Raw genomic sequence first — 23,708 nt, 5'->3', positions numbered from 1 at the left:
ACGATCCCCCATCTTGTAATTTGCTGCTTTCCAAATGAAAATTCATAACTTTGGAACAGAATTACAGGTTGGCACGGGCTTGCACTCGGTTTGTCTGTCAAATTAGTAGTCAGACCAAAGCGTGCTGATCAAAATGCAGCGAACAGATGGGAGAAATCTGTAAATATGCATCACGGGCCCAACGCGCAGTTGTGTACTTTTTGGTCTCCGAACTGATCTTCAAACGCTGCCAAGGTCGTTATTTCCTGTTGACTCTCCCCTCATGGACCCGTCGGGGTGTGTCCTTCACTGTCATCATTCAAGTTTTTTTTTTTTTTTTTTTTTTTATCCTCTTTGCATGAAGCTGAATTATTTGTGTGTGAGAAACGCTCGCATCACAGTGGTTTTCGGTCTCTTATGAATTAAATTTGACAGGCAAGCCTTTCATCCATCCTGATGGCAGCGCTGTAGTTTATAACCCAGCCAGCATTGCCCCAGCTGCTGGCAGGATCCAACAGCAGGGGAAACCCCCACAGCAGCCAGTTCCCGCCACAGTGCAGCAACAGCCAACCAATCACCTTCACTCCCAGGTCAGTGGGCGGTATTTTGTTTTTCAGGGATTTTTCTATCATTTAAACCAGTTTCCACGTTTTTCCTAACTGCTTCCTAACCTCGCTAACTCAGAGTGTAGAGATGGGGCTTCACTAAACCATGTCCTAAACTAACAAAACTAAACTTTAACAAACTGATTAAACAGAATATTTATTAGCATGTCCAGCTACATAGTATAGTTCTTATAAAAAGACTGGCTAATTGCATGTTAGCACATTAACTATGTGTTAGCTACTTTACCCACGTTTGCGATAACTTTAGCATTCAGTGGAGTGTAGCACTATTTGAGCCTGAGCTAATATTGGCTTTGTGTGAGACTGAGCTAGTGTTAGCTTTCAGTAAATCCAACCTACAAAATATATTACAAATATGTGAAGGAACGCTAGTGAGCCCCACCAGTTTACTAACATCCTCCGTCCAATCTTGTCTCCTGTCCTTCTGTCCATTTCTTCCCTTCCCTCCTCAGCCGATCTGTCCTCCTCTCCAGCCGCCCTCTGAGCCTGTCCACAACCCAATGGTCTCTTCTTATCCTCTTCCTCCTCCTCCTCTTCCTCCTTCTCAGTTCCTGCCCGTCTGTCCTAACCAACAATACACTGTGGTACCGAACTTCCTTCTTCCATGTTATTATTCTTCCCCCGCTCCATCTCCTGTCAGACCTGGCTCATTAAGAGCTTATTTATAGGCTTCTTCTCTGAGCAGTTGGATTAGTTCATTAAAATCTGACACAAATGTCCAAAAAGAAAAAAGAATCCACTCGTTTTGGGTTGTGCTAAAGAAGTCCTCTGAGCTCTCCTTAGACCCAGGTCTCCATACTGTATTGATGTGCCTTTTGTATCAGTAATATTGATTCAAATGTATTTATATTTTGGTAGTCTGTGAATTATCTTATTTCATAGAAATAATGAAATTAGCAGATGGAGTTTTGCGTCCTCATAGTTCACGTCTTGTCCTTTCTATGCATTACTTTAGAAAAGCAGATCTCAACACGCCTCCGAATAACTATTCTGCTAACTTATGTTGTGGAAAGGTGTATCTAAATCCAGCCGGAGCCATTTACACACATATATAGATCATGCATTCGCTTAACCTCATTTTTGACCTGGTTTTAGTGAAAGACATGCCTCTGTGACTAATTACGCCTGTGGAAAGTTCCATTAATATTTAATTCATCACCAGATGTTAGTGCTGCATAATCCATGCCTAAAAACACTATTTTTCCAACAACATGTCAGAGATGACCTGGGCTGCTGATACTCATGAGGAGTTGGGTCAGTTATATGAGCTATCTGCATTTAGTTAAAGTGAAAGTCGATATGAGATGTCTTTGATTTAACACTTGGATTAGAAACGCGCTGGTTGAGCTGTATATTGATCTAGATTATAAGCAGAATAAATGTGTTAAATTGTGTGACCTGGCTCTGAGAATCTACTGCTGTCTATTGTTGATTTTAATCTGTGCCGTATTAAAAGTGTTCCCCATAATTATCTCTGCAGCCTGACTCTCTCAACGCCCAGTTTAGCCACATGACTCTGGCGCAGCAGCCAGCCAATGACAGTGGCCCTTCAGCTCCTGACGGTCGCCACTATCCCTCTGTGTACCACCACCACCACCCCTCTGCTGTGGTGCTGCAGGGCACTCCTCCACAGCAGGTTGCTAGCTACATAGTGGCAGGGCCATCAGGAGGACACCCGGGGGTGCTGCAGGGTCAGCCCATCCCACTCCCAACCCCGGCCCAAAATCACACATATCCCAGCTCCGCCCTGGGTCATGCTGCTTTTCCCGGATCCGCCCTGAACCAGCCACTCCTGCAGCAGCACACCTACATCCAGCAGCCTGTCCAACAGGTACGGACTTCAGCTAACAGCTGCACAGCTAAAATCCCGCCGTCTTGTCCAGAGGCGTCTCAGAATGTGCTAATTTGTCATCATGAGTCACTCCTGCAGTGAAAACCAGCTTTATGACTAATCCTTCATTCCTCCTCCCGCTGTGAAGTCAATTCAAATGGGACCGCTGATGCGTCACGCGCTTGTTGAATTTGTGTTTTGCGTCTCTCGCAGATGTCCTCGTGTTACTGCTCTTCAACCCACCACCCACACTGTTCCAGCACGCAGCAGCAGCAGCACTACCGGCCGCCTGTCAGCACGCTGCCCTATAACTGCCCACAGAGCCAAAACCTGCCCCAGCAACAAGGTACTTACACGGTCATTTTAAAGAGCCGCTGCTACTGCTGACTTTGTGACTGTGGTGTTTTTGGCAACTAATGTACTAGCAGATTAAACGGGGTGAGGGTGGTGACTAACCGACTAATATAAAAACAATAATTTTATTAAACCCAGTTTCACATGTTAGGTGTCAAATATAAGGCCCGGGGTCTAGAATCAGCCCAGCCGAAGACGATCCAGCCCACTGGATGTCATTTTAAAGGAGGGTAATTTTTGGACTCACTTTCACACACTATTACGCTGTTATGTAATCGCTGTCACAAGATTACATTGAGTTTAAAGGGTTTTGAGCAGTTTCTTAACACAGTGAACTAATCATCCACTTCAATACCTTTAATTTTGTTACTTTGAAAAAAATATGACTTGATTTTTTTCACTTTGTTTTTTTTTCCTGTTTCTTTTTAGCGGCGAAAAACATTTTTCTGTCCTTATTATCTTTGACACGCACTGATGTGCTCACAGCCACACGTGGCTCCGTTATAAATTGTCTTCTTTGATTGATAATAAATTCAGATTAAAGTTGCACACTGGGATACCAAACGCCAGCAGTTCCCTCTACTTTTACCTCTACTCTTCTGTGCTGAACCGACAGTACTAATTAGCACAGCTTTGAAAGCGTCGCACAGTGGATCTGAAGGAAATCAAAGGGTGTTTAAGATCCACAGTTTTCCTTGAATTTGAGGCTCCGTGTTGTTAGGAGCAAAGCTCAGCCTAGCTGTTTTGTCATGAGTCATGCTCAATAGACTTTGTTAACTTCTCACTTTGAGCTCTTAGAGAGCATTTTTATGTCAGACGTCTCTGTGAAGGACAGATATTCCTCCCTTCCTTCCCTCTGTTTGTTTGTTTTTACGAGTTCAGATGTCTCCCCGGGAGTCATCACTAGATTATTCAGTTTCTGTTGTCTTTCGTTTTTTCCCTTTTTTTTCATTTTGCCACAGGAATTGAGATTGTTAGCTCCTGCTTGGTCTTTTTCCTCACCACACACACACACACACACACACACACACACACACACACACACCTACCTACACTCTCTGTTACTTAACTGGATGTAATGTTGCCCCAGAGTTGTGACTTGTACAATCAGGCACACACGTCTCCATAAGTGGCTGCGGCACTATTCTGTCATCTGTAAGCTGCAAATGTGGCTTCCCTGCTGGGGATGCGGGGAATAGACAGCGAACAAATGGAGCTGACCTACAAAGGCAAAGGACAGCAATTATTTCTCTGGGAAACAAAAAAAAAATGACTCCAGCGCCTTCTTGCTCCTTCGTTTTTTGCATTAATTAGAGATGCACACATAGAAGAGCATCTAAAGGTGAAGACGCTGCAGCGTGGGTTGCACACACAATAAATAAGTTATCAATGGAAATTCTCCGACGGCCCAGCCAGTGGCCACAGAGGAACCTGTCAGTGTTTCCACTCAATTGCATCAGACAGTCACCACTACCACAGGGCTTTAGCTTCTTTCTGAGAAAGCATCGTGTAATATATGTGAAAGGACTGAAGTGTTCCTTTTTTTTCTTCACTGCTGTTAGGAAATTATTAGAAGGCATTGTTATATAAATTGAACATCACTACTAGATAGACAATTGATAAAGCTAATGTCCTCTAAAGATGGTACATATTTTCTTGAAAGAATACAGCTATGATTTGAGTCGTACATCAACTTTTCTTTGGTTTCTGCTGCTCCTTTGAGGATTTGCTGCTCTTGCTCCTACTACAAACTAAATGTCAAGCCTAGAGAGAGAATCAATCAAAGAGACAGTAATAAAAAATGTTTTAGATCTGAAGCTCAACAGATTTCAGTTGCAAATAAATAAGCTTTCCTGCACAGCACAGAGCCGCCGTGTGTGTTTAGAATAGGGATGAACTGATGAGAGAAACCAGACCAACAACTTGCTGACAGTCTGACAACTGATGCCAAACCAAATTATATAAAATATAATAGAGCTCTATTTTTAAAGCAAATGTGTTCAACATTTCTCCATTCAAACATTTAACCAGTGCAAATCTGAACAAATAAATATTGACTAATTTCATTGGCCTTTTTCCCCCTTGAGTACTGATATACAGTACTGTGCAAAAGTCTTGAGCCAGCTTTCATTTCTTTGTGTTTTACTAGGAAAATCGGATATAGATGTAGCAATTTATGGAAACATAAATGGACAATATATGACAAAAACAGTTCGTGCAATTCTAACAACCTTGTTTGTCAGTACTTGTCAACACAGTCTGAGCTCTCTTAAGGAAGCTTTCTTCTTATGAAAGTAGTCCCGGCTTCATTCTGTTCACGGTCGAGAGGATCCCACGCAGTTTTAGTAAAGCTGAGGTCTGGGGAGGCCAATCCATGACTGTTAGTGGTGCATCGATGCATTTTCTGTGCCTTCAATTGATATTGCATGTGCAGTCAAAATCTGACTGTACTTTTTGCTTTCATAGTTCCATACATTTTAATAAAATGGACGTCTTATAAAAAGCCTCTGGCTGAAATGTAGCCCCAAACCATGTATCAGGAATGCACTGAAAATGGGTGAAAAAGCAGTTAGTCATTCACTCCTTTAAAGGTCGATGTAAAGAAATTAAGACTTTTTGTAGCATACCTCTCATGTTACTTGCATTAATAGCTGCGTGAGGGTCCAAGTGTCCCTCTTATCGATAGCTGCAATCAGTTAACAGGAACATATTGTCAGAAGCTCCTTTAAAGGGAGAATTTCAAGCATCATTTCAAGTCCTTACACCTTTTTATATGTGAGCCTTTTTCCTTTTCCCCTGATGTAACATAAGCAAACTGTCTGAACAGGGGATCCCCTGTGACCAAGCCACACGCAGAGTGGAACAATCTACTGTGTTCAAATCAAGCAGGCAGTTTTCACTGGTCTACAGTTCTCTTAGAGTACAAGCAATTTCAGGTGACACATTTACCAGTCAGGGTTTTTCTTGCAGTGATGATGGTGCAGTCTAGGGCTCGCAGTATAATGGCGGAAAAGTCTTGCTGCCAGCCTGCTTGTTAGTTTATGGAAATGGAAACATGAAAGTTTAATGACAGACGGCTCGAGAACATCAGTGACTCTCAGAGGTTAAAACCTCAGTACTTTCAATTCATCTTAAGGTTAATATAACTGATCACCTGTGTGTTTTTCATGGAAGGAGTAGGAGTATATTTTGAGGTTTCTAGAGGTCCTTCTCCTCAGTTCCGTATGATTTGTGACAAAGAAAGAAGAATCTGGAGCCTGAGAGACGGGAGGCGGGGCCGGGACGCTGTCTGAGAGGCCTCTATGAATCTCACAGTGAACCGGTCTCTTTTCCAGCCCTCTCACCTTGTCGTCGCTAGACTGTGCGAGCACCTTAGCAGAGGACAGCTTTTAAAACGAAATCTGGGAATCCAGTCCTCAAAGAAGAACTCCTCGTTCTTCTTTGAGGAAGAACTCTACAGAGTAGAAACTTCTCCTCCCTCATGACTTTAATCCTGAAAGTCGAACAAGACCGTCAGGATGGTCAGCCACGCTTGCACAACAATCAGGACAGTCGGTCATTATCTGCGTCTGATGGAAGGAAAGAAGTCAGAACCGTCCCCTCGTCGCTCCCTGCTGGAATGGAATAAAAATCGGGTGCTTTTGATATTACGGTCATTTCATGCTTGGTTTGTAAGTGAAGGTGGGAGGCGAGGGAGGATAAAAATAGTCCTCCTGCTCCGTTCCTCGCCGAGCGCTCTCATTGTCTCGTCGTACTTTTCTCCCAGGGCGGCAGACTGTAAAGACACCTTCACAAAAGGACATCCTCTCCTTAGTCACTCAGATTACTTTGCATGAGTGTCACAAGGGCCGGTATTTGTCTTTTTGTCACCTTGACATTTAAGTGTCCGAGTCTCCTCCACCCCCACACACACACAGCCTCGGGTTAGGTGCAGGCATCGCCATTTTAGGGCGGTTGGAGAATCGTCGGACCTGCCTGCGTGACTTTGTGTCATCTCTTGTGTGTCCTTGTATTTGGCCCTCTCTAAATTTTAAAAACAAAAAGGTATCGTAGGAAGGAGAAATCTCATTAAAGTGACAGTGTTTTTGTAATTTACCTTCATCAGACGAGTGTCTCGTCTACTCAAGTTGCAGGTTTAGGCCACTGCAGGCTAAATCAGATATATTGACTTTCTCATTTATTCCAGACCTGCTTTAGCTTTAACAGCTCAACTCCCCAAACACTCTTCTATTGTTCTCAGCTTGATGGAGGTTCTGTGCTCATTGTTGGGATTGTTTTAAGAAGCAAATACCCTTTGAAAATCAATAAAGTGTTGAACAGTTGTCTTGTGAAATCGTGATAGCCTCGGCTTTTTTTCCTGAGTGTCCTCTCCTGCCGCGCTACACCGAAATCACGACTCCTTAATTGCACTTTTGGCGGTTTGTTATCGCAGCGTATCCATCAGGGGTCTCTTTTCATTCGGTCACAGCATTGTGCCTTTTCTCATTTTGCCTCAGTGCACCAAGCCGTGATGCCAAACCCAGCGTCCAGCTACCAGACAGTAGTGGGCGTGCAGCCAACACCCAACCTCGCTTTCACTGGCAACCAGCAAAGCAATATGGGCAACCAGATGCAAGGCATGATGGTCCAGTACCCTCCAATGCAGTCTTATCAGGTACTTTGATGATGGGACGCCTCCGTGAGCTCCCCCAGCTAGATTAATAAGAGCACTGCTATGAATGAAACGTGCCTCGCTCGAGGCCTTTTGTTGGTCTTTATTTGACATTAGGAAATGCAAAAACATGGCTCTGAGTTTTAAAATGTCTGCTAAAGAAAGAACAGTGAACATGTTGAGACTATTTTTCTTTCTTTTTCCCCCCTGTAGCAGGTTTCTGTTCCACAGCAGACGTACCAGCAGCCAGTGTTTGTGTCCTGCCAGCCGGGGCAGGGGGCAGTGGCTGTCGCTGGCATGCAGCCCTGCTACAGCCTGCTGCCTCCTAACCAGCACACCACCATGAGGTATGGATCTACATCTGTGACAATCCTGCACACTATTGTTTCAAACACAATGAACTTTCTTTTTTCCCCTCATTGTGTAAAACTAAGAATGCGGCCATAATATCGATAATAATAGTTATCATCTTAAACGTATGTGTCAGTGTCGACCCAGAATTTCTCCGATGGTGAAAGGATGTGATCAGGTAGCAGCAGCTCAGAGGTCGACTAAAATAGTCTTTTGTGTCCATACAGGACCCGTATTAAACCTTTTCATTTGCTTGTCTGTTCATTATGGATCTAAAAAGAATACATAATGATTTCTACTTTAGCTCGTGCACTACTGGTTTTTCTTATGTGGCCATCAAAAAAAGGATATTTGATGCTGGTATTGAGTCCCTGGACACTAATTAGTCGGGGGCTTTTTTTTTCTATGACAAATTCTCCCAATCTTTTCTTTTTAATGAATATGTACAGACACAGTTTTGCCAAAACACACAGCGTGGGATTTGTCCTCCCACCCCTCCTTGGGAAAAGGCTGAGGTTGAAATTCTTTTATCCAAATCATGGGCGATCATCTGTTTCAGTTTCTCGGAAAATAAATTTAGCTTTTTATATTAAAGGAGATTTTGGAAGTCACCATCTTGGTTTCCTTTTTAAGCTCGCGTGCTAGGCGTTTCTCAAATCAGATACAGCTCAGCAGGAGAGCAGCTGTTAGTCACATTCTCATTTTGAACAGCTTACCCGTCGGGCATCCGATGCTGGGATGCGACGCGATCCCTCATATGAAATAAATAAATAAAATCCTGCGGTCACGTATTGTTAGATTTTGGGGTAAAGGGAGTATTAATGGATTGGATTTATATAGCGCTTTTCAAGGCACCCAAAGCGCTTTACAATAACACTATTCATTCACTCTCATACTAACAGAACATCAACTCACTGCTGCTCTCAGGTGGACAAACGTCACAGTGCTGATTTGAAATGACGTGTTTAACTGCACTGGAAATAAACTTTCCAAGTATTTGTATGAACACCGATACTCTTCACATGTAGGGGTGTGTGTAACTGCTTCAAAGCCACAAAGTTTACATTGATAAATAATTAGTATCAAGGTGAAGTTGTAATTATTAGCTGAATGTTTACACTGATAACAAAGTGCCTCTGATTTATGTTCATCCCGTCCTAATGGCGCGTTTTAAATCGAAGTTGTTAATCAGATTTAGATGGAAGAAATTAGCCCGACTGTAGATGTTCTTTGTCCCAGAAAACAAACGATTTGCCAGGTGCTTGAAGGTGCCTCTTATTTCTAGACCAAACGGGGTTGATGAGTGAATCCCCAAAGCGCCTCTGAGCCAAGGTCATCTTTGTTCACTGTGGAGGGAAAGAAAAAAAAGAAGTTATTACCACCATCCTTTTGGCGAACTGGGTCTGCGTGCAGCTGATGAATGTCGACTCTGACGCCGCCTCCAAGAGGTTTTGCCATTTTCCTGTCATTACTCGGCTGCTGCGGAGTAGTGTGGAGCCTCTCATTATAGCTGATTGATAGAACTAGCTCACAGAAAGCAAAACATGTAATTAGTTTCTACCTCCGTGGGCCCAATCAATCTGGATACTGGCGAGAGGAGCACCACTGGGACTCCGTATACGTAACAAACAGCAGAGACAAGCGCGGCCATGTACGCAGTCGTCACCAGCAAAATGGTAAATGGCCTGTATTTATATAGCGCTTTACTAGTCCCTAAGGACCCCAAAGCGCTTTACATATCCAGTCATCCACCCATTCACACACACATTCACACACTGGTGATGGCAGCTACATTGTAGCCACAGCCACCCTGGGGCGCACTGACAGAGGCGAGGCTGCCGGACACTGGCGCCACCGGGCCCTCTGACCACCACCAGTAGGCAACGGGTAAAGTGTCTTGCCCAAGGACACAACGACCGAGACTGTCCAAGCCGGGGCTCGAACCGGCAACCTTCCGATTACAAGGCGAACTCCTAACTCTTGAGCCACGATCGCAAAAGAACAATGCAGAGATGCACGCATGTGAGGAGAGGTTACTTTCTCATCGTCCCAGCTGTAAAATGTGGCTGCTTTAGTAGGGCAGTCAGTGCGGGAATGATTTATGTGGCAGTGTTGGAACGGCTCAGTCTGCTCCCACGAGGACCGACCGTCCACCTGCAGCCCGCTTTTTCACCAGCTGGAGACGAGTCCCTGCAGGCAGGTTGCTTACAGAGCAGAGCGCCTACTTTCCAGTTTCTGTTTTTTTTTTTTTTTAATAAATACTCCCACCTCAGATCTCCTCAAGGTGTACGTCTGTGTAGGCTTAGAGGTGGTTTTTAAACTTTCTCTAAACTCAAGTCCTGGGTGTCCGCAGCGTAGTGGACTTCCAGTAACCATTCATTGATGATTTGATAAACTAAAACGCTAACAGACTTTATCCCGTGTCACCTTCTGGTTTATTCACTCATACTTGGAGCTTGAATTATTTTAAGTGTGGTCATTGGATCATAAACATTTCATATTTCACTCACTTGCCAAAATCCGCTCACATTTTAAAATAGTTTTAGTCTCCAGAAATGTATGATTTTGAACATCCCCGTGTGTGTTTTCATCCTCAGTTCAACAGTGAGTTTCCTGCCCACACCGATGATGGAGCAGCTCCAGTTTCCTCAGACCTCGTCCCCCTGCGTCTCCCAGCAGCACCCGGGCCAGCAGTACGCAGGTACCCTCCTCTCTGAGGCTGGCATGCAGCCTGTTCACAGGTCCAGATAGAAACACACGGTGATCTACAGTAGCATCACGCAGTAAAGTGAGAATATTCGCTTTTTTCTGACATTAGCTGCCCTGGAGATTCCCCATCACTGCCAGCGCTCTGACATTCTTTATTTTGCTCATCTTTCAGTGTCAATAACCGCAGACCGGATTCCTCTGTAGCCACAGCCTGCACTTCATAATGAAATAATCTTCCCTGAGTTTACTTTACCTTTGTATGTGCGGCAGATGCATGATTAGATTTACACTCTGGATTTTTGAAATGAAAAAGCGCGAGGCCCTGTGATGGGAGGTCCCTGGAGTTTGAATAAGTAAAAGTGATTTGCTCACGTCCCTCTTCCTCCAGAGCTGGATGGAGATTAAACAGTGATTAGGTCGACCACTGCAAATGTTAAGGTGACATCAACGACTGCATTGAGACAAAAAAAAAAGAAAACAATAAAGTAAGAAATGACTGATGTCATGACTCATCAGAAGAAGTTGTTGGTATTGCCGTTGCGGTGCTCCAGTGGTTATAGAGGGTCTCTAGCATCTTATTTCCCAGTTGGTCCTACTCTTAATGATAACTCTTTATTTTTTTCATATTCAGGCTTTGGTAATATTACTCTTTAATATTTTGCTTCATAACCCACTTCTCAAACCTATAGAACTTCTGTCATTTAACTTTCAAAGTATTTCCCGTTCAATCAAACACACAGATGTGTCTGTATAAACTGATGATGGTAGACGGCGTAGCCCGTCTCATAAGAAAATGTGGTCGATATTTATCCGATTTTATACCAGCGCTCACAAGGGTCTATTTTTTTAATAAACACAACATAAATATTGATTGTTTTTTTTGTTTTTTTTTAATTTGCCATATTTTTCTACAGAGGTACGTTGTTCACGTTGTAAAAATGTATTTCCCAATGTATTTTTTGACAGTCTTGAAGCGGGACTGTTGGTTTCATTGTGCGATTCAGTGCAGAAGAAGATTGGAGTATTTACTAAATGTTCCACCTTTTATGCCTTTGAAATGAAGTGAGGATGAAAGCTAATGTGTTTGTCGAGTGCTTTAGCTGCAACTCTGCTAATCAACTACGGTTATCTTCAAGGTTCAGGGGTGTTTACACAGGAAGCGATTCGCTGATCATGCACCGCTTTGATAGTTGGTTGCTAGCGGACATTCCAGATTCCGGTTGCCTCGGTAACCCTCTAATGTATTTACCACCAGTGATATGGCTCTCTTGGTGGTAGTTGCATTTGAAGAAAGCTTTGCTCAAAATCCACCTATGTGGCCCAATGTCACTTAAAGTTGCTGTGAACCCTGGTTGTCACGCCCCCAGCAGCCTAGATTCATTGCGCCGTACCTAAGGGAGGATTCAGGGTCACTTGTTCCAAACCTAACTATATGCTTTTGGAAAAAATGAATCTTTTAAGCCTGATCTATAAGCAGAGAGGGTTTCTGTCTCCTGAATCCAAACTGGTTCCACAGAAGAGCGACATGAAAGCTGAAGGCTCTGCCTCCCATTCTACTTCTAAAAACCCTGGGAATTTGTCTCCCAGTTTACCTTAGCACATTAAAAGGTAAATAAAGATAAAATGGACTCGTGCCTTACAAAGCTACAATAACGCATTTTTTCATTTCTCTTTTCCGTCTCTTTGGACATGAATTGCTGTCCAGAGGCCCAGGTGGGGCAGTCTCCTTACTAATGACCTTTATTATTCATGTCTGATTATTATGGGAGCACAGTGGAGGGGGAGCCATCATTTCTAGCTCTTCCAGTAATGAGGTCGGATGAAGGTCTCACGACGGCCTTACCTACAGCGTGACCAGTAAACACTTTTAATTGGCTAGGCCGGGGCCAGAAATAATCTACAAATTAAGTCCAAATACCCATCGTCCTTGCTAGTGTTACGAGGTTTTATTTCCTAAATGGACACCAGCATCAGCTGTGCAAAGTTTGTGTATGATTTGCGCCTCATATGAGCTTCATGTAAACAGAAGTTAATTAGATGGAGGTATAATGTATGTTCGGGGCACTGATTTATTTTATTAATTTTTTTTTGTTTTGTTTTAAAAGTCATGTTCATGTGCCACAAAATAATTACATAATTGGATTTCCTGGATCATTGCAGAGGATTTAGCAGGAATAGGGAATGGACTCTCTGATTGCCAATTCCAATGTGCCCTTATAGTCGAGGCTCTAAGACGTAATTGCTGAGAGGCTAACGGTGTAGGAGCAGTGTTTTCCCTGATGAGGTGTGTAGCTGAACAAAAGTGCTGAAACGCAGCTTTGGGGCAAAAACACATTTACTTTGGTGCATAAATGATGAGCTGATGTGACGAATTAAATAAGTGGATTTTTATTTTTTTTTTGCTGACCTGATTTGCCTCTTGCCGACACAAACACTGCTTCAACCTTTCCATTTCTGTCTGCTTGCAGGGTTGTTACCCCCGGCCCCCAGCAGCGGCATGGTGATGCTGCAAATGACAGCAGCCCCCTGCCAGCAGCCCCGGGCCCCCTCCCCCTGCCAGAGGAAACCACTCAGCCACAAACACTTGGGCCCCGAGCACCAACGCAACCGCAGGCCCGCCGAGCTCCCTCCGCTTCCGGACAACACCCAGGTACAAACGCTGCCCAGGCGCATCCATCAGGCAATCACAGAAGAACAGCGGTGCCTTTCAGACCGTAGTTTCTCCTTTGAAACCATTTAATTAGCTCTGCGACCCAGAGGTTTTCATTTGACGGGAGCAACTTCCAAATAATTTTGAATTCAGTTGTAAATTTGTTCAGCTGATGTTTTCTACATAGGACCATACTTTACGTGTCAGAAAGTTAAGACGGTCACAAGAAAGCAATTTGAAAGCCAATTTAGTTTGTTTGTACGCGTCTGACAGTTGCGTGAGAATTGTCGCCTTGAGCCAGACTCAGCTTGCCTGCTGTTCCAGGCAGGTTAAATGTCGTAGTAAATAGGCTCTGCAAATGAAGTGAGTGCTGCCGAAACCTGAAAATGAGGAGAAAATAGTCCTCGGCATTAGGGTGTAATGGTACATTAGTGGGACTAATGTGGATAGAATGGAACATTAAAGCAATGACTTGAACCACAGAATGACTTTGTGAAAGGAAGAAATGGCCACAGTTGCTTTTTTCTTTTTCTTTTTTTTGAATGAAAGTGTTTGTGTTCCCTCCCGGTTTCCCCTCTCTGCATCATCGGTGTGTTGTATGTAGAGCAGCCTGCCCTCGTCTCCGGCACTCACTCCCTCGCCAGGCCAGCCGCCCAGCGTCAAGGGCCTCCCAACAGGCATCTCACCCATCCCTGTCATGGCCCACCACCCGCAGCTCCCTACAGCCTTCTGCCACAGTGGACAAGGTCAGAGACGCGCAGTAGTATTGCAGTACATGCTTACAAACATGGCATCCTCAAAACTCAGTGACTGTGCAGTTCAATGGCGCACGAATGCATTCAACATCAAAAATGTACAGTTGAAGCATCTCTTATCTGGATGAATGAAACCTTCTTCCATATTCACAAGCCTTTGCTTATGTACTGATATTCCTGAGGTTTTAAGATTGGAGTGAAGAGCATGATCATGTGTTTTAAACTAATCCTGCTGAGGGGCATCATTTCCTGATGCTAAATGAAGGAGTCAGTGCATTGGAGAACACTTGAGGGTCTGTGCAGCAACTTTTAATACAACAGTAACTTCAGCTGTGCTTGTAAAAGATGTCTAACCTAAGATTTAACATTAAGGGACAAATTGCACTAAATTGCTTGAAAAGCATGCTGCAAAGTAGTTTAAGCAGTAGCTAACTTCCCAACTTCCTGCTTGCCATGAACAATGTTAAAGCGTGCGTGTTTTTAAACAGGTTCTAGCACACAGGATTCAATAAATGTCATATATCATTTGTTTAAACTGGCAGCTATACTTGGAGTTTATATTTTAATCATTGATTGTCGAGTACTTTAGTTAGCTACTGTCTATGTAGCTGCAGTTAGGTTCTAAAGCGATTTAAATGACTGCAAACTGATATTTGAAAAGGTTGTTTTGACTCTGATTACCAGGTGAAGCGCACTACTCTTTACTGGGCCAGCCTTTGCAGTACAAACCCTCCATCAGACCTCCGTTTATCCACACTGCACACATGATGGCCAAACATCAGGTAGTACTGGTTTTCCACTTTTGACTTCTTTTTCCTTGTCCTGCCGCCCACAAGCACACCTACCTTACTGGCATCTTCTGTCTCCTCAGGTTCCTCTGGGGGTTTGGCGTGGCAGTCATGGGAGGAAGGCCGGCAGAAAATCAGTCTCTTCAGATCTCAGTGTAGGTGAAGCAGGTAATAGGAAGACCAGAGGGAGGCTTAAGCTTAGTGAACCTCGAGTTAGCGGCAGGTTCTGACCGAGATTTGACCTCTTCAACACAGAAGAAGCTCCAAATCCTAGTCCAGAATATTATGTAGTGTTTTGGGGTTTTTTTCTTTTCAAATTCAGGCCAGCAGTTTGTAAAAACATGCACGCTGGCTGGAATGTCAGCCTTTAGGTGTTTATCAGAAACTCGTGCTGAGATTCATCACCAGATAAATCCAGCTGCTGTGTAGTCTCTTTGCCAGATTAAGTGGAGTAACATCACCTTTTTTATTCTGTCAAAATCTGCTTGCTGTGCTCCGTATCTGTGGAGAAAGCGTCTGTTTGTGAATGTAAGCAGAAATAATTTCCAGACGGGGCAGAAATCACACCTGGCAGTGGAACCTGCAGTCCTGGCAGTATTAACACTGACACAAATGTGCTGATTATTTCAAATATCACGCTGTATTTTTTTGCAGGTGCTGAGATTTTTTTTTCCCCTTCATTATTCAGGCGCTTTAGTCAACAATCCCACTAGGGGCAATCAACAAGGACTGGGGCTCATACGCAGCTTCTTTTACAGAGGAATTAAGACTGAGAGATGGACCTTTTCTTTTTAAAGAAAATGTAAAAAAAAAAAATCCAGTAAATTATAACCAGACGCATAGATCTGTTTGTCCTTCCAACTCAAAGATTTAAAGCTGACAGCAGCATTTTATTTGAAGCCTCCCGATGGTGCAGGTCTGATGTTGTTGTCGTTTTTTTGTTTGTTTCCCCCCCTCTGCTCACCCATGACAGTTGTTTTATTTATTGGCTCCACTGCTCACAGCGCTGTCTGTCTGTGTGCGTCTGCAGTGAGCAGTCAGATTCTGGACGTGACACATCCTCCGGAGGGGATCAGCTGTACAGACTCCCACCACCTCCTGGCAGAGATGTACAAAGGGGGCGAATCGATCCGCCAGCTGTCGGACCAGCAGCCACGGTTGTGCAACTCGACCCGAGGCGCTCCCGGCAGAGACCTGGCCTCGTCGCGCCCTATCTTTGCCATGCTCCCCTCCAGACACACCACCCCGAGCGCCGTGTTCCGCCCCACAGGCCCCCGAGCCGCCTTTAAACTCAGAACCGGCAGTGGACACAAAGGGGAGCTGTGCGACTCAGACAGGACTGGCTCATAGCTGCTAAGATCTCAGAGCGGCACACATGGAACGCACATCCAACCACCTGCCTCTGCTGCCTCAGTCTGGACTGTCTCCCAGACGCTGTCCAAATCGAAACATCAAATGTCTGAAGAATGAATGTTCATTTTTATTTTGTTTTAGTTTCTTTTAGCTTTTTTCCCTTTTTTTCGGCCAACAGGTCTGTGCAGGGTGGAAACCGAGCACCAGTTTGTAACATTTGTCCGTAGCTGCAGAGCTCCGCTCAGCGCCCCACTTCTATTCTTAAACTCGAGTTTGCTGTTCTGAAGTCAAAGTGTTTGGAGACTTTTGGGGTTTGTTTGCCAGCTATCACATTAGTGTGTCTACTGCGGCTGTTTTAATACCAAATTTTTTTTTTTTCTTGCCACTTTTTGAAAATTAGATGATATAATTATGTTTAAATTGAACTGAATGTGTCACATTGGGTGTTTAAAGGTTCTAGAACGGCACGTAGCAGCATTTGTAGAAGAAACACTGAATCACAGATAAACTACCTGAATTATTTAAAGTCACCATTAAACACCGTGAATGTTGCATTTGCACTGAAGTGATGATCAGAGGTGGAGATTTGACTGGTATCGGACAGAGCCTGGGTTTTTCTTTTATTAACCCTTAATACCTGTTTGTTTGCACTCGACCAGGCCACTTTGTTTTATATATTAAAATGTTTATATGCACAAGAATAATACAATCGAGTTTGTCACTACTTGGCTTAATTTGTTTGGATTTCTGTTTGTGTGACTCATGAGAGGTGTTCTGTGTATGGCGTGGCTTTTCTTCTTCTTTTCTTTCATTTTTTAAAAATTAGATTCTAATAAATGTTTGCACCACAAGTGTTGACTTTTTCCACTAGTTAGCTGCAGTCAGCAATTTCAAGGTCTAATTGAAATGTTTCCTTGGGAGCAAGATGTCGCTTCGGTATGGGAGAGAAGAGCAACAGATGAGGCAACTCTGTGGAAGATGTTGCCATGAGGTTTGTATCTGTGCCTTTTGGGCACTGCGGAGATGTTTGCTCTGCTCTGCAGCCTCATTTCCAGCTGCATGAATGAGCCATTTTGAACGAACGCTCCTCTCAGCCTGGGATGTAGTGAAACAGAGACACCTAGTGGGCAAAGTTCGTTACCGCATTATGAACACTGGAATTAACGAGTGAAAGTGAAACTAACAGAAAACTGGTTTAGTGGTTACATATTAATGACAGGCGTGTTTAGTGTGGCCGAAAAACGCGGGAGTATCTAACCGTTATGTCGACGCTTCAGTGCTAATGTAGCATAACAAAAGGGTAATGGAGACCGACTCCTGGGAGAACAGCAGGACGGTGGTTGTCTCCGGTGTTCCCAATGTGTTGCCCCCCGGCAGGATAACTGATAAGCTGACCATTCACTTCCAAAGCACCCGGAAGAGTGATGGAGGAGACGTCGAAAAGGTCAAATATCCCACCAACATGGACGGAGTTGCGTTTGTCACTTTTGAAAACGAAGAAGGTAAATTAGCAGGTGGTGGCTAAAGGCAGGCTATAGGCTAACATGTCGCTACTGATAGTGTGTAAAGCTGTGCGTCCTTCAATAAATACATTAATTTAATGACAACAAGCAGTTTTTGAGGGTGTCCCCTTCCAACCAACAAAAGCTAATCTGCGTATGAGCAGTTCTTCCAGCGCTCAGTGAGTTAAATGAAGTTGCCCAAAAAGCTGCTCTAAAAAGTTGTCCACTCTAAGCTAATTTAAGCTAAATGTTACTGCAATACTTCAAATTTTGATTTCAGTCCGTTTCCAAGTAAACCCAGGGCCAGTATCGCCGACACTTTCAGCCTATACAGGCTGTATGATGATTTATGAGATGACTCATCAGTTTGTAAACAATGAACACTTTTTAATGACCGCTTACTGTGATTTTTACTTTTCACAATAAGTCACCGCATGTAAATGTGCCTGTCTCTGAAGCACTTTAGATTCGGCCCAACTCTTCAAAAAATAGAAAAAGAAAAGAAAAGCAGTCTGTTTTCTTCAATTTATGATTTTTGTGTTCACAGTTCTAAAATAAAAAACAATGTAGCAAACAACATCTTAAAACTTCATAGTGTTGTGACAACACTCGTGTATACAGATATTTTACTACAATAAAGGCCTAAAAACAACGTACAGTTGAATCTGTATGTACTGTCTTCTATCAAAAATATGAAGTTTATTTCAGTTCAGACACATCATTGCTGCATAACATACAGCCTGTTGTTTAACTCTAAAGCCGGGTGTATTGTTTATTGTACAATGGGATTATTAGAAATTAAAATAGTGCTCCCTGATTGGTGCAGTGTTCCAGTTACCTTAGTCAGACAATACAGTCTGCTTTATGAGTTTGAACATATTCTGTTTTTTTTAAAATAGGAGACTTATTTCCGGAGCTCTGTGAATGTAATAATAAATGACAGACACAAACTAAGGCCACCTTATCCATGTGGAATTGCAAATACCTAAAGGGCTTACACAAACTGTTTCGTCATTGTCAAACATATCTGCTATTTTTCACTATAATTGGTACCCACGGGAACCAATTTCAGTTTCCCCTGAGAACCACTTTTACATTATGCTGAGTGGAAAGGGTAATGTATGAATGAAACATTTGATTTTTGTATGATCTGCAGCTTGGATGTGTGCCTAACTGATGAATGGATTAATCTGATATTATCAAAGTGATGTACTGTTATATAAAAGCTAACATTAGACTGGTAGATAATGAGTCGAGTCATGCTCTGTGCACTCTGAGTGACAAAAAAAGTGTGCTAGCTTTGTGGGTTCATGAGGCATCATTATAACAATGACCTGGGTAGAGACCACAGCAGAACTGTGCTAACTTTTGGCAGATGCAGCGAGGGTGGTGGAAAAGAAGCAGCATATTATGACAGACAGCCAGTTTCCTGAAGACTTCGTCCTCACTGTGTTTCCCTTCAGCACAGATGTAAGTATCAGTGTGATTTTAAAACACCATGCCTACTTAAGTCACTTGCTTTTGATAAGCTTTTGATTGCAAAATAAAAGTTTCTAATTCAAGCACGTTTCTGTGGTGCAGGTGTTTTTCTACGTCCCAAGCGCTACGGTTGATCTTTCTATATTCGGCGGCAATCGGGACTTGGTGATTGAGAGCCTGCGGTCAGCTCACAGATCGCTGCGTTTTCGTCCTGTGCCCCAGGAGAGGAAAGTCTTCATTGAGGGGCCTTTTGCAGCTGTCCAAGCCCTGAGAGGGGACCTCATTCGCAGAGCCGATGAGCTTCAATCTGCAGTCACAGTCCAAACTGCTGGTATTAACCCAAGAGAAACTGGTCATAATACGAGGTTAATATCTCATCACAAGTATGTCGACTCTGTAAGCCACAGCAGCTCTAAGAGGGAACCCGCAAGCAGCTTATCAACATTATCAACACAGAGCCCAGGTAAGGCAAATGAAATCCAAAGACTTCTCTCAAAGACTCAAAATGCCTCCTTGAGGCAAAAAGTTTCCTCTGAGAGTTTGGCTCCAGGGAGGATTTTGAAAGCACGCATCAATGGAAAGGACAAACTGGAAGGTCAGCCAACAGAACAAAGAAAGGCCAACCACATACAAGTGGTCGAGAAGGAAATCAAAGCATCTTCCTTATCGGGCCTTCCTCAACCAGTATATCGCAATATCAACAACAGAGCCTTATAATGACAGTGCCTCACAAAAACATCCCAGAGCAGGCAAGATTTCAGCCACAGAGATTAGAAGAGAGGGTGATTTGGGGTCTCACCAGAGCAGCATGGGCTGTTTGAAGAATCCAAGCAGCTCAGCAGTGAGAAGTAAGCTCCAGACTGAATTTAAAGATGTCTCAAAAACCTCGGAGAGATATACTGAAGGTCCCGCAGTGGCGTGTGGAGTCTCTCCGGAAGGTCAGGATGATATCTGGGTTGACTCTTACATATTCAGATACATCAAAACATTTCACAAGAAGGAGTTGGGCAGATGCTTTGCGGGCACTGACTTATCTGTCAGGTATGTTGTAGAAACTGACCTCATGCAAATATCGTTGACTGAGCAGCAACGTTCCAAGGTGACCTCAGGAGTCCAGAAAGCCATCCAGAAACTGAAAACTTTGTTTGAGTTTTAGCAATCAATCTTAAGAGTTCATAAGATATTTTACCATGAGGTGGGGCTGTCGGATAAATACCTAATAAATCAGATCTGTGGTGTTTTCAGTTTCCAGTTTGAAGATGTTCTTTACATATTTGAGGACTCCTGCATTAAAGCCATCAGCCCCTCAGTCCCTAGTCTGCTGTTCAATAAGAAAATAAAAGAAGGAATAATTAAATTCAAAGACACTCTTGTAAATTTCAGGCAATCTAGTAGGAATCATGAACGGATGTAGTTTAATCACTGACCACAAGGGGAGTAGTTTTCTCTTCGCAAACCCTTCCCAACACTGAAATCTATATTTATCTTGTTATTGTTACAGATGCACTGATTGTTGTTTGATACTGACACTGCGAGTTTTCATTTGAGCAGCTAATGATTAGAACTATAGAAATAAATTATACAGTACTGATGCGATATTTCATCAGTACTGTATAATTTGTGTTTTTGCTTTTTCTCTCTGTTTCTATGGTGAAGCTTCCCCTTTGTTTATGGATGGGTTAATAATTAAGCCTTTAAACAGCAATCCAGACTCTCTTCTCATAGCAGTGGGGATAAGTCTTAGTTACCCCTCTTCACATCTTAATTAAAGACAAAACATAGACAAACATCGACAGATGTCAGCCTGTCTCACATGACCAAATCATTTAGTCACATATTATGTGAAATTAAATTAAAACAAAACTGATTTGTCTGTGTGGATTTTCTTGATGATTATTAAGTTTTTTATTATTAGCATTTTTAAGCATTATTAGTATTTGAGAATTTACTACAGTGACATCTGTTCTACATTTCTTTGTCTTTAGGATTTTACTACTTCGTGTCCATGAACCCTCGTTTTACTGGAATGCAAGGCCTGCATTGGGCAGCAGGGGGCGGTAGAGTACTTTCATCTATACTGTGGGCTGTGTATAAATAGAGACACTGTAGCTGCCATGACTCGCCTCAATAAAGCAATTATGGAGGCTGGGTTTGGCGAGCAGGGTGCAGATTGGCAGGCGAATGATATCAGTTGGATGTCCCATTATACATCATCTCCCGTCCACACACATACAGAGTGTTACAACACAGTGTTGCACCTTTTCCAAGGAAGTACGCATTACATGTTATGTGTAGAAGGTTTTTTGTTTCTTTTTTTGGTTTGCAATTATTCAGACGAGCTTGCTGCACAGCCTCAATAATTGATTCATTATGTAAAAATAAGCCACATCACCGTAATAAACACACACAAACACAATCAGTCATCTCCCAGACGCACTCACTCTTACTTGTTACCATAGAAACGTAGTGGAAGAGGTTGGCAAGCTGCAACGTTGGGCGTCGTTAAGGGAAGCTCTTGAATACAATGAAAACAACCATGCGGGCGAAGGAATTACATTTCCAACAAAAGAACCCTTCATCAAAGACGAGCAGAAGAGAGGCCACCGCCTGGTAACACCCAGACCTCTCTCCTACCCCTCTGATAGCACATCTTGAACAATTAGCCATCATTGGGGTGGGGGCTGGAGTTATTGTGGTAGAACAGAATGAGTCAACAAGCAGACGGCATGAATTATTTTTCCTGAAATGGTTCCGACTCTGGCCTTTCATCACACCCACCCTCCTCATTATGCATAAAGTGTAATTAGGTACCAGCATTTTTGAATATATTAAGCATGTGTGACTTTCATGATGGAGGTCAGAAACAGTAGCAGGCCAAAAAAGGAAGCATTAGTGGAAATCTCAAGGACGTTTGCATCAGGAACGAGGTCTTCTGGGCTTCAAACCTGTAATTGGGCCTCTGAACCCTGTGCCTCTGATGAATGTTATTGTTCACACTTCACATTAGAAAATGACTCAAACCACTACAAACACTGACTGCAAATATATGCAGAATGACCACAAAGCAACCACAAAACAACAACAAACAGACAAAGTGACTATAAAGATAACTTCAAGAACAAACCAAGTGACGGACAAAATTACAAAGACAGTTACTACAAAAAGAACAAATAAACTACAAAAGGTTGGAAATCAATTTTTAAATAAGCATAATGATCAGAAAAACTAAAGGAACAAGCAAAGTTACTGGAAAGATCAAACGAAACAAAATTGTAGAAATGACAAAGGCATTCACATTGACTAAAAACAAGCAAAGAGCAAAAAAAAAAAAAAACACTACAAAGGGCATGCAAAATGGGATCCAAAACAACAGAATAACTAACTCAATTATATACAAAGTTACTACAAAATGAAACAAAACAAATAACCATTCTGATCTAATTATTTGGTTACAAAGAGGCAAAAGATCAGAATATTACAAAAACGTAAAAGTAGCAGAAGACAGAATTATAGAAAACTACAAAGGCTCAAACAACTACAACAAAAGCAAAATTACTGGAAAGAATGGAAAACACAAACACACAAAATGACTTCAAGAGGACCCAAACAACTGCAAATTGATACGAAATGAAACTCGAAATTATGCAAAAAACAAACAAATAAAACAAGTGAAAGTGTCTAAAAAGGGGGGAAAGGTAATAAAACAACAACAAAAACCTACAAATTACAAAATAAAAACAAATTACTACAAAGAGGTACAAAATGACTACAAAACTAAAATAAAACTAGAAAAATTTGCATTTCCTGCGAAAATGCAGTGTGGATGCTTAAAGCTGAAGCTGTATGCAAAAAGTAGCTGAAAAAGCTGAAAAGTTGCAGAAATTGTAAAAACTTTGCAGAAGCAAAAGAAGTTTGCTAAAATGGAATAACTTAGCAGAACTGCAATATCTTAGAGGAAACATAATACTTGGCAGAGATACAATAGCATAGCAGAATTTAGCAGAAATATTGTAACTTACCAGAAACATGATAACTTCTCAAAAATACAAGAATTTAGGAGAAATAGTATAAGATAACAGAAAGAATATATTTAGCCAAAAATACTTAAACATTACAGAAACACTATGATTTAGAAAAATAGTACAACAGAGCAGAAATATTGTGATTTACCAGAGACACTGTGATGAACTATGAATATTGTAATTTTAAATTAAGACTATGTTTTAGCACAAATATTATAATTTGGCAGAAATACTATAATTTAGCAGAAATACTATATTAAGCACAAATCCTATAAAAAGCAGAAATGGTATGATTAAGCATAAATACTACATTTAGTAGAAATACTTTGTTTTAGCACAAATCCCATAAAAAGCAGAAATACTGTACTATGATTTAGTAGAAAAACTATAATTAATCAGAAATACTAAATTTAGCAGAAATACTATATTAAGCACAAATCCTATGAAAAGCAGAAATAATATGATTAAGCATAAATACTACATTTAGCAGAAATACTATATTAAGCACAAATCTTATAAAAAGCAGAAATGCTATATTAAGCACAAATCCTATAAAAGCAGAAATAGTATATTAAGCACAAATCTTATAAAATAGCAGAAATAGTATGATTTAGCACAATAGTAATAAGTTAAACAGAAAAATTGGAAAAGCAAAATG

At 42.2% G+C, this 23,708-nt stretch overlaps 2 protein-coding genes across 2 annotated transcripts in view; both read left to right on the top strand.

Moving 5' to 3' along the window:
• LOC146608600 (R3H domain-containing protein 1-like) overlaps nt 1-16,889 on the top strand; it is a 52,668-nt gene extending 35,779 nt beyond the window's left edge. Inside the window, exons 16-27 of the mRNA XM_085347737.1 lie at nt 415-569; nt 1,058-1,189; nt 2,086-2,436; nt 2,650-2,782; nt 7,287-7,444; nt 7,655-7,788; nt 10,390-10,493; nt 12,970-13,151; nt 13,756-13,897; nt 14,591-14,688; nt 14,778-14,862; nt 15,725-16,889. Coding sequence (XP_085203863.1) covers nt 415-569; nt 1,058-1,189; nt 2,086-2,436; nt 2,650-2,782; nt 7,287-7,444; nt 7,655-7,788; nt 10,390-10,493; nt 12,970-13,151; nt 13,756-13,897; nt 14,591-14,688; nt 14,778-14,862; nt 15,725-16,044 — 1,994 coding nt within the window. The 3' untranslated portion in view covers nt 16,045-16,889. The remainder of the gene's footprint in view (nt 1-414; nt 570-1,057; nt 1,190-2,085; nt 2,437-2,649; nt 2,783-7,286; nt 7,445-7,654; nt 7,789-10,389; nt 10,494-12,969; nt 13,152-13,755; nt 13,898-14,590; nt 14,689-14,777; nt 14,863-15,724) is intronic.
• A 396-nt stretch (nt 16,890-17,285) lies between these two features.
• LOC146608599 (RNA-binding protein 43-like) lies at nt 17,286-19,881 on the top strand. Its single transcript, XM_085348598.1, has 3 exons — nt 17,286-17,549; nt 18,925-19,019; nt 19,131-19,881. The coding sequence occupies exons 1-3, from the start codon at nt 17,351-17,353 to the stop codon at nt 19,743-19,745; spliced, it is 909 nt and encodes a 302-aa protein (XP_085204724.1). The 5' UTR covers nt 17,286-17,350; the 3' UTR covers nt 19,746-19,881.
• The last annotated feature ends 3,827 nt before the right edge of the window (nt 19,882-23,708 follow it).

Source organism: Diplotaxodon limnothrissa, linkage group LG23, assembly GCF_057381915.1.
Source record: "Diplotaxodon limnothrissa isolate DT_005_m linkage group LG23, D_limnothrissa_male_GT1.1, whole genome shotgun sequence".
In the NCBI taxonomy this organism is placed as follows: domain Eukaryota; kingdom Metazoa; phylum Chordata; class Actinopteri; order Cichliformes; family Cichlidae; genus Diplotaxodon; species Diplotaxodon limnothrissa.
The sequence above is the reverse complement of the archived record's forward strand: the minus strand, read 5'-3'. Positions and strand labels throughout refer to the sequence as shown.

Coding starts and splice junctions, on each gene's coding strand:
- LOC146608599 (XM_085348598.1), top strand. CDS start 17,351: ATGGAGACCGACTCCTGGGAGAACAGCAGGACGGTGGTTGTCTCCGGT. Junction 17,550..18,924: donor CACTTTTGAAAACGAAGAAG/GTAAATTAGCAG, acceptor AACTTTTGGCAG/ATGCAGCGAGGGTGGTGGAA. Junction 19,020..19,130: donor TGTTTCCCTTCAGCACAGAT/GTAAGTATCAGT, acceptor TCTGTGGTGCAG/GTGTTTTTCTACGTCCCAAG.